This window comes from Ictalurus punctatus, chromosome 15 (assembly GCF_001660625.3).
Source record: "Ictalurus punctatus breed USDA103 chromosome 15, Coco_2.0, whole genome shotgun sequence".
Lineage (NCBI taxonomy): Eukaryota > Metazoa > Chordata > Actinopteri > Siluriformes > Ictaluridae > Ictalurus > Ictalurus punctatus.
In genome coordinates, this window is record NC_030430.2 from 3,864,896 (window position 1) to 3,879,358 (window position 14,463).

At 40.7% G+C, this 14,463-nt stretch overlaps 1 protein-coding gene across 9 annotated transcripts in view; it reads right to left on the reverse strand.

The window, feature by feature from the left end:
- Nucleotides 1-13,141, reverse strand: part of tmem269 (transmembrane protein 269) — a 19,989-nt gene extending 6,848 nt beyond the window's left edge. Inside the window, exons 1-6 of one of the 9 annotated variants that reach the window (XM_053686246.1) lie at nt 12,855-13,141; nt 5,883-5,940; nt 4,015-5,150; nt 3,884-3,906; nt 3,669-3,774; nt 1,442-2,099 (exon numbers count right to left, since the gene is read on the reverse strand). In XM_053686246.1, the coding sequence (XP_053542221.1) occupies nt 1,442-1,490 (49 nt within the window). In that variant the 5' untranslated portion in view covers nt 1,491-2,099; nt 3,669-3,774; nt 3,884-3,906; ... (1 more) ...; nt 5,883-5,940; nt 12,855-13,141. Of the gene's footprint in view, nt 1-1,441; nt 5,151-5,882; nt 5,947-9,531; nt 9,635-12,854 lie in introns of those variants that run through there. The other 8 variants (XM_047160206.2, XM_053686244.1, XM_053686243.1 and 5 more) reach the window with 8 other exon arrangements.
- Nucleotides 13,142-14,463: the final 1,322 nt, after the last annotated feature.

Sequence of the window (14,463 nt, forward strand, 5' to 3'; positions counted from 1 at the left end):
TTTGAAGTGGATATATGCACTGGAAGTATATTAAATAACAAAAACAAAAGTGTACTAATACTTCTTCCCCCTCACTGTTATGTACTTCTTAGATAATTATAGGAACCAGCTGTTATAAGAATAAAAAAAAAAGAACAATGCAATATGAATAAATCTTTTCATGAGTGGATTTTGCAGACTGAATTGTTTGCTTAAATTTCAGATGACAAATGCTGATCAGTTTCCATTAGATAGCTAGCGTAAATAATACATTATCACCATTCATCGATATGAATTATGCACAGCCACGGATCTGGGTCGCACAGCCTTTTGTTAACAGAAATCTACCCCAGCAATCTTTATAATGATCAAAGAAAGTCTACTAGAATTATTTCATGTGAATTACTCCTTAGGCAACCCTACTGCCCATTCTGTAGTGACACAAACACATATTACACAAATAAATGTAATAGGAGCTATATTTACAGTACACAGTGCTCAGAAATGGCACTATTGAGAGTGTCACATGACCACTGTCCTTTCTGTAGTGAAAACAAAGGTGGATCTTAACTGTTAATGGCTTAGGGGAAGAAAATAAAACAGGGCTCTTCTTGGCATCTTTAAAACCGCTCACTGACTTTGTGTCACTGAAACGCTGCAAAGATTTTTAATGAAGATATACAAAGAGTTCTTTGTCCTTAAGCAAATCAGTGGGTTTAAAATGTAAATGGAGTTCTTCGTAGGCTGGATAATCATTTTTTGCTAAAGGAGCACACACACACACACACACACACACACACACACACACACACACAAAAAGCTGCAAACATAATCGATTCACAGTTTAGCATGAAACCTCAAATGCAGTCATTTTCGTTAAACTGATATTTTACTCTAAAAACATCATCAGAAACGGTCATTTAAGCTCCAGACAAAAAATATAGATGGCAGTTTCCTTGACCAGAATGACGTTCTTTTGTCTGCACTTCCAGGAATTGTGAAAATGTGTCCAAAACTCTCACTTGCACAGATCCATAGGAAGAATGGTTGTATTAATATAAAGTATGCCTGGTCTAGGAGAGCTCTGTCATCTATAATTCTGCCTGGAGATCTAGTAACTGACTCCAGTGGTGTTATGTCAGAATATAACAGAATCCATATGGACAGTAGAGCTGCCATTTTCCTTCAACACAAAAACAGTGCAGAGAAAAAGAAGCACACCTTTATTCCCTGTCAATAACGTCATTTTTATCAGATGGGGGTAGACTGGAGGCATGCAAGGACACATGCAGAAATGGCTTTCGTTCAATAAACGGTGAATGATTATAGTGAGTATAGAGAACATGTAAGCTAAGTGACATTATCATCTAAATATCATCTCTTGTTTTTAAACTATATACCTAACAGCTATACAGACATCAAAAAAGTTTAATGCAGGGTTCCTACTATTGCGTTTTGCAACCTGAACTTGACGTGATTCCAAAGCCAGTCGATTGCAAGCGACTCTTCATCTGAAAGAAAACAACCAATCAGACACAGCACAAGCCAACAGCACATCATTCACCAAAAATCTGCATTTAACGATTTTAATTGAATTTTTTCAATTTTTATTATTTTTTCTTTTCTTTTTTTTTTTACTTTGATCGAACCTCACCAGACACGTGATTTGAAAGTACAGCTAAAACTTACAACACATTTTGTCTGTGGAGCTGGTGAATACTGAAGTCGTTCTAAGAGGCCTAATGAGAAATAGGACAAATGTTAGCCAGCCTGCGTGGCATGTTTTTTATACAACTACACCACTTGCAGCGATCATTTAATACCATTACTGGCTGGTGTATTCAGTTGCTTGAATTAATTTAAAGATAAATGGTGAATTCATGTAATAAACTGTGGTATCCCTAATACAATTTAGTTAGAAAACAGTAAATAATGAATTGCTTATGCATCATACTGTTGACAAAACAAAGAAAAAATTACAACATACAGCCAAATGGTTATTACATATAGTAGGAAATGTTCGGTGGCTCACCGCATAAAAGGGGTGACAGTGCAACAGACGATGCTGGTTTTGCTTTTACCTCCTTTCATTTGAGTGTGTAAGCCAGTGTCAGAGATGCCTGTTAAATCATGTTTATTATATCGAGTAGCTGTTTTAGAAATTGTAACATTTTAGGAATCTTCAAAGCCCCAATAAGGAAGTAATAAAAGATCACCAAACTACTTCTAGATAGGTTCATGTTATACAGTGGATATAAAAAGTCTACACATCATGAAAAGAACACCATCCCAACAGGGAAGCATGGTGGTGGCAGCATCATACTTTGAAGCTGATTTCTTCAGCTGGAACTGGGGCTTTAATCATTGTGGAGGGAATAATGAACAGCTCCAAATACCAGTCAAATCTGGCACAAAACCTTAAGGCTTCTGCGAAGACACTTAAGATGAAGAGGAATTTCACCCGAAGCAAACCTCCAGATCAACAAAGGAATTCCTTCACCAAAACAAGTTCAAGGTTTTTGGAATGGCCCAGCCAGAGTCCAGACCTAAATCCAATCTAAAATCTGTGGGGTGACCTGAAGAGGGCTCTGCACAGGAGATGGCCAGCCAATTTGACGGCGTTAGAAAGCTTTTGCAAGGAAGAATGGCAAAATATTGCTAAGTCAAGATGTGCCAAACTGACTCTTAACCCAAAAGATAATGCCGTGATAAAATCTAAATATGCTTCAACTAAATATTAGTTTAGGGATGTGCAGACTTATGCAACCAGGTTATTGTACACTTTTTATGTTTCATTTACGCAACTAAAATGATTCTTATTGTTTGTCACCTTAATTAACAGGTTTACATGTCACAATGACCCTATCTTGTTTTGTTTTTTTTTGTTACATCACAAAATCCTGCCATTTTAACAGGGGTGTGTTGACTTTTTATATCCACTGTACTTACTAAAGATAGTTCTACTAATTTGAACTAATAAGTCCTACTGGGTTTTGTCTTCTTGCAGACATATTGGAGGCTCAACAACCACAAATTCCTGATTGGGGCTTTAAAAAAGACAATACAGTATAACTATGTCATGAATTTTTTTAAATCTCCAAATGAGCAAAAAATACATACATCTGCATAGACATTAGGTTGACATTACGTGCCTGATACAGGCAGAGGCTTAGTATAACACCAGCCAAGGACATCACCCCTCCCCACCAGAAGAGGCCCCAGTAGCCAGAGTTCTAACACGACCTCTGCCAAACCTTTACGGTTCACTTTCGGACTCCACAATATATAAATATTTCCAAGACCATTCATTCATTGTGAAGTCTTGCCAAACATTGCAGTTGTGTAGGTTCTGAGCATTGTTGTCCTACTGATCATTTATGATAAGTTTGACCCTCCGCCTCCTGGTTTACTCCTTTGGATTGTCCTTTGGTCTGATTGTACATTAATGTTAACTGAATTTGTGATTTCAACATGTTTGGACTTTATATTAAAGCACCTCTGTGCACGGATCATGACACTCTCCGAGTTTGATCTAATACAGAAGACTTGCCTAACACCGTGGATAAAGTAGTAAATCGGGATCTGAGTTTGGCCATTGCTTCTCAAGGCCACCTTCTAGGAGGGTATGCTCAACAGTTCTAGCAGATCTTCATGGAGGAGTTCATAAGGCTCTGCCACAAAAATGGTACCATTTGGTAGATGCTTGTAGGATTGGGGCAGGGTGTCCTCCTTTGTAACCAATAAGTTCCGGTGGTTCTCCTTGGATGTCACTAATTACGTCAAAGTAAATTCAGTCTGTGAACAAACAAGAACCACTCTTATACCACAATCTTCAGGCAGATCTTTAGATATTATGGGATTACTGAGGGGGAGCACAACTCATCACCTTCTGTCAACTACTTACCATTAATATCAGCCTTCATCCAGCTATCATCCACAAACAAATGGTCGGGGAAAAAAAAGTTGAGTGCATGAATCAAGAAATTGGAAGATCACATTTTTCCAATAAACAGCATTACTGGAGCCATCACCTACCCTGGGCAGAGTACAAGCAGAAATGCTTATTCCACCTCTCCACTGGCCTCACACACTTCAAGTAGGATACCAACCTGCCTTAGTTCTATGGTATGGTGAACCAAATCAGAATCCTGTCAGAAGACCCGATGAATTGATGAGAAGGAGTGAACAGACCTGGGAAGCAGCATGTGTTCATACAGTAGGCAATCCAAAGACAGTCTCAAGTTGAAAAGAAACACAGGCTGCATCCACAACTATGCCTGGGGCAAACTGTCTGGTTGTCCACCAGGGATCTCTGTCTGAGAATTCCCTTTTGGAAGTCCCAGATTCATATGTCCTTTCTATAAAATAATGCAACAGAAAAGCACTCGCCCTATCACCCAGAGATCAAGTTTGAATCCCCATCTGTGTCTGGAAGTCCAAGGGAGCAAAACTGACTGTACGATCTGGGTCAGTCACACTAGCCAATCGTAGGCGTCTGTGAGCTCATGCATGTGAAAGAGGCCGGATAGCACTTTCCTCCGAGTGTGTTACGCTGCCTTGTGACACACCATGAGCACAAGTAAAAAAAAAAACATGTAGTTGGCTGACTTCACATGTCTTGGAGGAAGCACATGTTAGCCTTCACCATCTCTGGTTGGTAGCTGTGATATGATGCGAGAGCTGGCTAGTGGGTGGGAATTGGCCAATGGGTGAACTCTCAGCAAAAAAACAGATATGAATCCAGTCTCTTATCATGAGGAGTTGTCACAATCACATATAATCTCCCCCAATTTTCATGTATTATTACTCAAACCTGTTTTGTCTTCTTTTGCACAGGGGCATTCAACTGGAACTAAGCCACGGGTGGACCAGGTGAGGGTGGACTGGCTTACCTTGTAAGGAGGTTACTCGACTACAAGTGACAGGGCAGTCGCATGTTATACCTTGTGGATTGGGAGGGGTATTGGCCTGAAGAACGCCCCTGGGTCAGTGCGGGTGACATTCCAGACCCAGCTCTCAGCACAGATTTCCATCGTGAACATCCGGACCAACCTGCTCCCAGGCCCACAGGTAGGAGAGGTGATTTGGCTTCAGGAGTATCAGTAGTAATGTCCTGTAACGCCAGTCCTGCCAACCAGCAGAGGTCACAGTCCCCAGAGTTTTAACATGACCTATGTCAAACATTTCTGGTTCACTTCCTGACTCCCACGTACATAAACACTCCAAGATCATTAATTCATTGCAAAATCTTGCCAAAAACACTGAGATTGTGTAAGTTTTAAGCCTTGTTATCCTACCATGTTTGATCTTCTATCTCTCTTTCAGATTGTCCTTTGATCTGATTGTATCGTGACCACTCGTGCTCTGGCTACAGGCTGGTCAATGACATTAAATTGGTTTGTGAGTTAACTGTGGCTTTGTAATAAAGTGCCTCTGCACATGGATTTTCCCTCTCTCTCTCTCTGAGTCTGGTCTGTTATCCTCATGTTAGGTGGATTAAGCTCTATGGGCATTTCTGGATGGCTGCCTGATATGGTTTCCTGGTAATAACTACTGAATTGGAACTACATTACTGACCACTGAGCAAATGTAGAACACAATCCTGTTATAGTTATTGTTATCCTGTTATTGAAAACACTGGAAACAAAACAGCAATAATGTATGCATAACATGGTTAATATATCCACAAAATGCCTTTAACTCCACTGTACACGCTGACACAAAGGTGTGGTGGAGCTGTCCACAGCACATGGCTTCACATCATGCCCACCAACCGATTCGCCATACTGAGCCATTGACAGCAACAAACCACATACAAACCACAGAACAACTACTGTATTTGACATGGAAATGAACATGCTAACAACTAATCTTTGAGATTGGAGAGTTTGTGGAAACCATACCAGAAGATGGAGTTAGCAGGATCATGGTGGGCTTTTCGGTCTCTGCGCAGCACAGCAGCTGAAAAAGACCATATAACAAGTGATTTATTACACATTTCTTACAGAATCAGCATCTCATCTCTAACTCGGGTAGATATATATATGTATATGTATGAGTATCTCACAAAAGTGAGTACACCCCTCACATTTTTGTGAATATTTGATTATATCTTTAATGTGGCAACACTGAAGAAATTGTAAGAGGCCATGTTTCAGGATAAAAAACAAAAACATAATGAAGGCTTCTGTGTTTGGCTCCAACAATAAGAAACAAGTGCAACAGTCAAAGTCTCCAGAAGAACTGTGTCTGGTTCTGCAAGATACTCAGTCAAACCAACAGCTCATTTACTTATAAAACTGCACACGTTGTACCCGAGACTATTTTTTTTAAGCCAAGGGACGTCACACTAAATACTTACTTTGTTTCGTTTATTAATAAATACTGCTTATATTATTTTGTTATTTTTGAAGGAATGTTTACTCTACAGCATTTGCAAGACTGTGCAAAAGTCTTAGGCACATGCAAAGAAATGATGTACAGCAAAGAACAAGCCCCAGCATGCCTGACAGGAGTTTGGATGTTTGGTGGACTGGATGTAGGCCAGGTTCTTGTGGTTGGTCTAAACAATGTATGGGTGTTCAGCCCCCTCAAGCCAATGCCTCCATTCCTCCAACGCTAACTTTATGGCTAGTAGCTCATGAGTCCCCACATCATAGTTACGTTCAGCAGGGGAGAGGTGGCGTGATAAGGCACACAAATGGAGCTTCTGGTCAGGGATGGATGATTGGGAGAACACAGCACCCACGCCTGAGTCAGGGGCATCCACCTCTACAATGAACTGCAGAAAGGGGTCAGGTTCAATCAACACAGGGGCAGAGGTAAACAACTCCTTCAGCTTGGAGAAGGCGGACTCAGCCTTGGGGGTCCATACGAAGGGTGAAGAGGTGGAGGTCAGTCTAGTGAGGGGTGCTGCCACCAAGCTGACGTTTTTGATGAAGCGGTGTTAAAAATTGGCAAACCCAAGGAACCGTTGGAGCTGTTTGATAATAGTGGATCTGGAACACTCGACTACAGCCTAGATATTCTCAGGGTCAGCCTTAACTCACCCGCTCTCGATAACGTACCCCAGGCATGTGACCATGGGAACATGAAACTCACATTTTTCAGCTTTGACAAACAAGCAAGTCTTGACAAACAAGACAAACAAGTTATCCAGAAGCCGCTGCAGGACTTGACAGACATGGAGAAATGTGCTCAGTGAGCTCACAGGAGAATATTAGAATTTTGTCCAAATAAACAAACAAAGCAATTCAGGATGTCCCAAAGTATGTCGCTGACAAGAGCTTGAAACACAGCTGGGGCACTGGTGTGGGGCATGACCAGGTATTTGAAGTGGCCTAAAGGGGTGTTGAATGCACTCTTCCACTCGTCCCCTGCTCTGATCCTGACCAATTGGTATGTGTTCCGCAGGTCCAACCTTGTGAAAATAGTGAGCCCATGCAGAAGCTCAAAAGCGGAGATGAGCAGTGGCAGGGGGTACTTGTTCTTCACTGTGATTTTGTTGAGGCCCTGGTAATCACTGCAAGGGTGGAGGGTCTTATCTTTCATGGCTACAAAGAAGAAGCCGGCACCCAGTGTGGTGGAGGAAGTTTGACAGCGAGGGACTCCGTTACGTATTTCTCCATGGGCTCTCTCTCAGGACCGGACAGGTTATACAAACAACCAGAGGGGAGGGAAGCCCCAAGGAGGAGGTTGACAGCACAATTGTACGGGTGATGAGGTGGTAAGGAAAGGCCCCAGTCCTTGTTAAAAACCTCAGCCAGGTTGTGCTTCTCGGGAGGCACAGTGGAGAGGTCTGCAGGTGTGGGCATCACGGAACTTGTGTTGGCCGCAGTGGGAGGAAAGCTGATTTCAGGCAAAAAAAAAAAAAAAAAAAGTGTGACAAAAAGTGCTGCAATTAGCAACCCTCCTGGCTGGGGGTTGTGTCTTTTCAGCTAAGAATAGCCTAGGACCAGTGGGTTACCTGGGGAGGAGATGAAGTTCAGCTAAACCGTCTCATGGTGGTTCATGGAAAGCACAAGGACCAATGGAAGTGTGATGGGTGATCCAAGCTAGGAATTTCCCATTTGACAGTAATTGGAGGATCCAGGAACTCAATGAGTAAGCCAGACTGTGACACCAACCCCTTATCCAGGATGTTATCTTTGGTGCCTGAGTCGATAAGTACGAGGAGGAGAACAGAGAGCTGGTTGTAGCACAGGGTAGAAGGAATCTGAAAGTGGGATGGGGGAGCTGTTTGGCTCACCAGTAGCCCCTGGTCAGCCTACTGGTGAACCCACCCCTTTTAAATGCAAGGAGCAGTTAGCCAAAGCTTGGCCTGGTTAGACACAATAGAAGCATGTGCCTGTCTGGAATCTTCTCTCCTGCTCAGTAAGCCGGGTCCAACCCAGCCGCATGGGTTCTTCCCCAGTTGACTTGGAGTTAGGTGACAGAATTCTGGTACAGGGCTGATGCTCGGGGCAGGATTGGCAGATGAACGAAGAAGAGAACTGAAGGTGAAAGGTGCCTGGGACTGCCTGGTTCTCTCTTTGCATCACTCGCACGTGCAATCCAACCTGATAGCCAGGGAGATTAGTTGGTCAAGGGAGTCTGACTCGACCTTAAGGGCTAATTCATCCTTCATCCGATCACTGATTGCATTCACAAAAACTCCCTCGAGTGCTTCTTCATTCCTGTCTGACTTAGCAGCCAGGACTCGAAACTCCACAGAGAACTCTGCCACACTGGGGGGCCCCTGGAAGAGGGAAAGCAGGCATCTCTGCTCTGGGTGTCTGAAAATTCTCTGAAGTTTGGTGGTGAAGGAGATGAGGGAGGACCACAGCACTGGCTGCCTGTCCCAGATGGCAGTGGCCCAGGCTGTGTCATCTCACCTCAATAGCCCCATGATGTAAAGCCACCTTAGCCACATGGGGTCTGGGACATGTGCTTCCTGCTGTGGTGGACTGGGAGAGGGCAGGCTGACTGGGCCAGGCGGTGTATGGGCCAGTTGGGGGAGGATGCTGTTTAGTTGCTGGGTGAGGAGCCCGAGCTGGTCCATCATGGCCTGGTGGCTCTCAGTGAGTGCATGGAGATGTCGATCCAGGAGGGTTCCCTGATGGGACAGGGCTGACTACAGGGGAACTGGTTCTGCTGGGTACAAGTTGGCCAGATTGTTCTATTATATAGAACACAGAGATGAGGGGACCCAAATGTAGAACAGCGACACAGGACTGAAAGTTAACAGGATTTACTGAAGGAAACTGGGGTGGAAACTGGGGTGAATGGAAAAGGAGTGTGATAATGAGTAGTCGGGGTCAGGATTCTAACTCAGGACCGCCATGTGTGAGACGAGTGCACAGTCAATGCGCCACGGGGGAAGGGAGAGCTGAGTGCAAAGCAAGAGATCCATGGGAAAAGCAAGGCAGGGAGCAAACAGGCAGCATTAGCAGTGAACGTGGAACACGAGGAGAAACAGACTGGATAAGCACAGGGAAACAACATAACGGAAAACTAATGCGAGGAGGGCCGGAATTGTACCGCATGGTTGTAAAAAGTGGTTATTTTATTTACCGTAGCCTTCCTGTCAGCTTGAACCAGTCAGAACATTTTCCTCTGACCAAGGTGTCTCCCCACAGAACAGCCACTCACTGGATGTTTTTTTTTTTTCACCATTCTGTGGAAACTCTAGAGACTGTTATGCATGAAAATTCCAGAGATCGTCAGTTTCTGAAATACTCAAACCAGCCTGTCTCGCACCATAAACCATGCCACAGTCGTTGAGATCACATTGTGACGTTGGATGTAAACATTAACTGAAGCTCTTGACCTGTATCTGCATAGTTTTATGCATAAATCTGATGCCATATGATTGGCTGATTGGATAATTGCATGAATGTTCAGGTGTACAGGTGTTCATAATAAAGTAGCAGTTAATACTTAATTTGTAAAACATTTTTTTCAAAAACAGTTTCAGAAATAAAAAAAAACAAACAATACACTCCTTCCCTTTTTTAAGTATCTTGTTCTGTCCCATCACTTTGGCTAAGTTCTTTAAGAAATAACTATAAAGTCAGCTGCCTTTTTCACCATATCCATGATACGTGAATAGATGTGACTAACAAAATGAGTATGCTATGATTACTAGTTACAAATTAGTCATAATTGAAATGAGCTAACTGTATATTTTTGGAAGGGAGGTGTCACATGAAGAATGATCATACATTGAAATGATTTTATTATGATGACTATTTTTTTTTTTTTATTAAAAGAAAAAAAAGCTGCAGAGATTCTGATAAATGATTTCCAGAAAACAGGCACTTCCAAGTCTGAGAGGTACTGGATCCTGTTCCAGCACAAATTAACCTTATATATTAAGGTCCATATACATATATATGGAACCAAATGTGGTCTTCGGTTGTTGTAGCCCAGGTACTGTAGACTTCCTGTGAGTTCTACCCAGTCTGGTCATTCTCCTCTTGCCTCTCTCATCAGAACTGCCACTGACTTGATGTTTTTTGTTTTTCACACCACTCGGTGTAAATTCTAGAGATTGCGGTCTGTGAAAATCCCAGATCATGTACTGGCTAGACAAGATTAGCAAATTCTCAACAAGCTAAACCAACCACTTATTGCTTAATCCCCAACATTAATAGTATTGTAGCCATGTAACTAAACACTTTTAGTGAACTAATTTACTTATGTTGAGACAAAGTAAACAAGAGAGTAACACAGACCTGTCTTGTGGAAGCAAATGGCATGGCAGGCAGAGCTTGTTTTTATCAGACCAGAACAGATCTACATGCGTACAACTCTGTAAATCGGCATTAAAACATCCAAGGACATAAGGTTGTTTTGTTTATGTACTTGGGGTTTTTTTTGGTTTGTTTATATGTTATGGTTCTCATTGGGGTTTCTTAGTTTCTTTTCATACATATACATTATAATGATAATGAGTTTTTACTGGTCACACACACATTGACCAGTGTTTTTCTTTGCGTATCCCAACATGTTAGGTGGTTGGGGTCAGACACGATACAGTTAAGAGTCTTGCTCAAGGGCCCAAGAGTGGCAGCTTGGCAGTGCTAGAACCCCCGACCACCTGATTAGTAACCCAGAGCCTTAACCATCAAGCCACCACTGCCCCCATTATACATATGCAATGCATACTGTTTAATACAAGTCTGTTTAATCAACAAATACTTTATTTATGAGATAATTTGTACCCGCACTTTTCTTTTGATGCAAACGCGTAAAACTTACACTATAACAAATGTGCATGAAACAAAGATTCACATAAAAGAAATAATAATTACAACGAAAGGTTCAAATAAATAGAGAGAGAAAGATAGGACGAAAAAAAAAGTCAGTCGATTACATACCAGACAGTTAATACACCCAACTCCTAACCATAAACTCAACCCACAGTGCTATCCGTTAATAAGAGCAGAAAACGAAGACACATTTTTAAAAAAAAAATCATATTAATCTCTACTTAAAAGGGGACCAGATTTTATCAAACGATAATATTTTATCCTTTAAGATACACCTCATTCTTTCTAAGTGTAACGTACCAGTGAATTCTGTCAGCCATGTTTTAAGGGTTGGAACTTTTTTTTGTTTTCTTCCAAAACAAAAGAAAGAATGATGAATGAAATGATGAATGAAAACATGATTATAACTTTCAGCTTTGGCTTTATTCTTTCAACAGTACACAAAGCAAATCGAAATCACAATTTTTAAAAACCCATGTATGTTAATTCTTAATGTAACAAATTTTACATACATAAAATTTAAAAAGTACTTTAGTTCAGGGGTTCCCAAACTTTTCCAGGGCAAGGCCCCCCAGATGGCATGTCCCCCCTTTTGCAAGAGGTCTTTAAAACACATTAAAAATACAGACTTCTCAATATATCTCCCTTTTTCACGTTGATGTTTTGTCTGTTTAGCGATTAGAAAATTAGGTATAGCAAACGTGATTTTAATATGCATTGTTACAAATAACATGTTATAGTAATGCATACATAGAACAAATCATGTATTTATTTTTCAAACCAAATTGTTGAGGCCCCCCCCGCGGCGCCCCATGGCGGCCGCCACTTTGAAAACCCCTGCTTTAGTTAATAAGGCGGCTCGGGGACAAAACTATATACGGTCCGACTTCAATGCTTCAAAACGCTCCTGATGCTGATGGAGAGATGCCCGTACAGTCGCGCCTGTTCGGCACGAGTCGCCTCGGACTCGTTCATCTTCGGACGCGGATCCGCGCGGAAACTTACAGAAATACAACGAGCTGGACCGCCCACTCCGCGATGACGTCACGCCTGCCGCGCGCCCTCTCGCGCTATTGCGAACGGGCCGAGTATACACAGGGCTTACAACGGAGAGCAGAGCGCGAGCTCAGGCGTCGCGCGCCGCTCTCGCCTAAACGTATAAGCGCGCGACACCTTCACGCAGGAAATCAAACCCTTCTTTCTGTGTATTAGGCTACCGCGTGACCGGCCACCGTACAGGCTAAACGTCACATAAACACATTCAACGTCTTAACCATTGCACACGAGTAGAAAGAGCTGGTGAACTTTAACGGAAATACTGCTTTTTTATTTAATGATTTTATTTTTTTACAGCTAAGGGTTCTTCCTCAAGACCACAGACACTAATATGTCTGTCTGTCTGCCTGTCTGTCTGTCCGCCTCCTCAAAGGCTTTAAATCACGTTATATTCGCAGCAACATTATTGAGAAGGAACATAATTATATATTCCCCTCACACCCGCTTACATTATGACATGGAGTTAACTAAAATGCGTCTTAAATTATGATTTGCTATTTATATAGAGAGTGAAACAGAAAGCAAGACTAACATTGTTTTAATCCAGGTTTCTGTTTTAAAACTTACCGGTAAGGACATGCAGGGATGCGAGTCAGACTTTAAAATGAACACTGTGGTGAATGTCGCGTCTCGAAGCGGATTTTATTCCTCCAGACCAAAAAAAATAAAAATAAAAATAATAAATCCTTTTTTTTTCTTTTTCTTTTTTCACAACCTGCAACTGTTTCCCCAGTGACCAAAAAGAGTCTTAGTGCGCAATGATATGAGTCGTAGTGCTCGCATCACCTGTCAGAAACATCAGCGTGCACGAACTCAGTGCGACACATTTTAAAGACGCAGCACCGCTCACTAGAATATTCCACCGGAAATGACGCACGAGCTTTTTCTAGAATTTTCTAAGAGCGCAGTAGGAAGAAAAATGTCGAAGTTCGGTAAACATACCGTAAAACACATACAATTATGACCTGGTTGTTTATTCAGACCAAATGAATCACTTACGTGGTTCATTCACTACGCATTAAGCTTCATTCGCTTTGTTAGTGCATCATTACAAATAAATCTGTTACCTGGAAAGAAGCAAAAGTACTGACTGAGCAAGCTCAAATGACTGAGCGTGAGTTATTCAGGTCAATTCACATCTGACTACAGTGGATATATTGTAGGTTTGTGTGATGGAAAATAAAAAAAAAAAAAAGAAACGAAGATAAATTATGTCTGGTGTTCGTCCACATTTCACTTATAATGTGCACACCCTTTAACTAGGACTAATACTTTTGATAAAGCACCTTTTGCTTATAATACAGCATTCAGTGTATCTGAGTAAGGGTCTACCAACTTAGCACCTTGATTTGGCAATTTTATTCAAAATGTTTTTTTTTATTGCTAAAAAGATTTTCTGTGAACAAATAGAGATAAACTCAAACTTTATGATTATCACTATATTGTACTCCATTATTTTTTAATTATTATTATTATCAAAGACAACTCTTGAAAATAATCAAGGGCTTTTTTTATTTAAAAAAAAAATATATGCAATATACATGCAAGATAATACAGTATATTACAGCTACTAACTACAGGAAACACATTTTAAAAACTCAGTTTTATTTATTTTTTAAATTAAATTACAAACAAAAAATAATAAAAATAATAAAAATTCAATAACTTTTCAACTGTATGAGTTACACATGTAAAGCCAAATGCAATATGATGCAATCTATTACTGCTACTAACTACAGCAAACAGATTTTTTTAAATCTCAGTCTTTTAAATTATTTTTTATTTAATTTTTTTTAAAAAAGAAACATAATAAAAATTCAATAACCAAAATGCAATATGTTACAGTCTATTATTGCCTCCAGCTACAGCAAACACTGCATTTGGTTTTGCAGTTTCATTTGTGTAACTCATACTGCCAAAGAGTTATTGAATTTTTATTATTTTTCTGTTAATTTTTTTTTAATGTAAAAATCTGTTTGCTGTTGTTAGTAGCAATAATGTACAGTATCATATTGCATTTAGTTTTACATGGGACACTCATACAGTCAAAAAGTTATAGAATTTTTTATTATTTTTCTTTTTTAAAATTTATTTTTAAAAAATTGTTAAAGTTTTTTTTTTTTTTTAAATCTATTTCATGTAGTTAGTAGCAATAATAGACTGTATAAAACTGCAT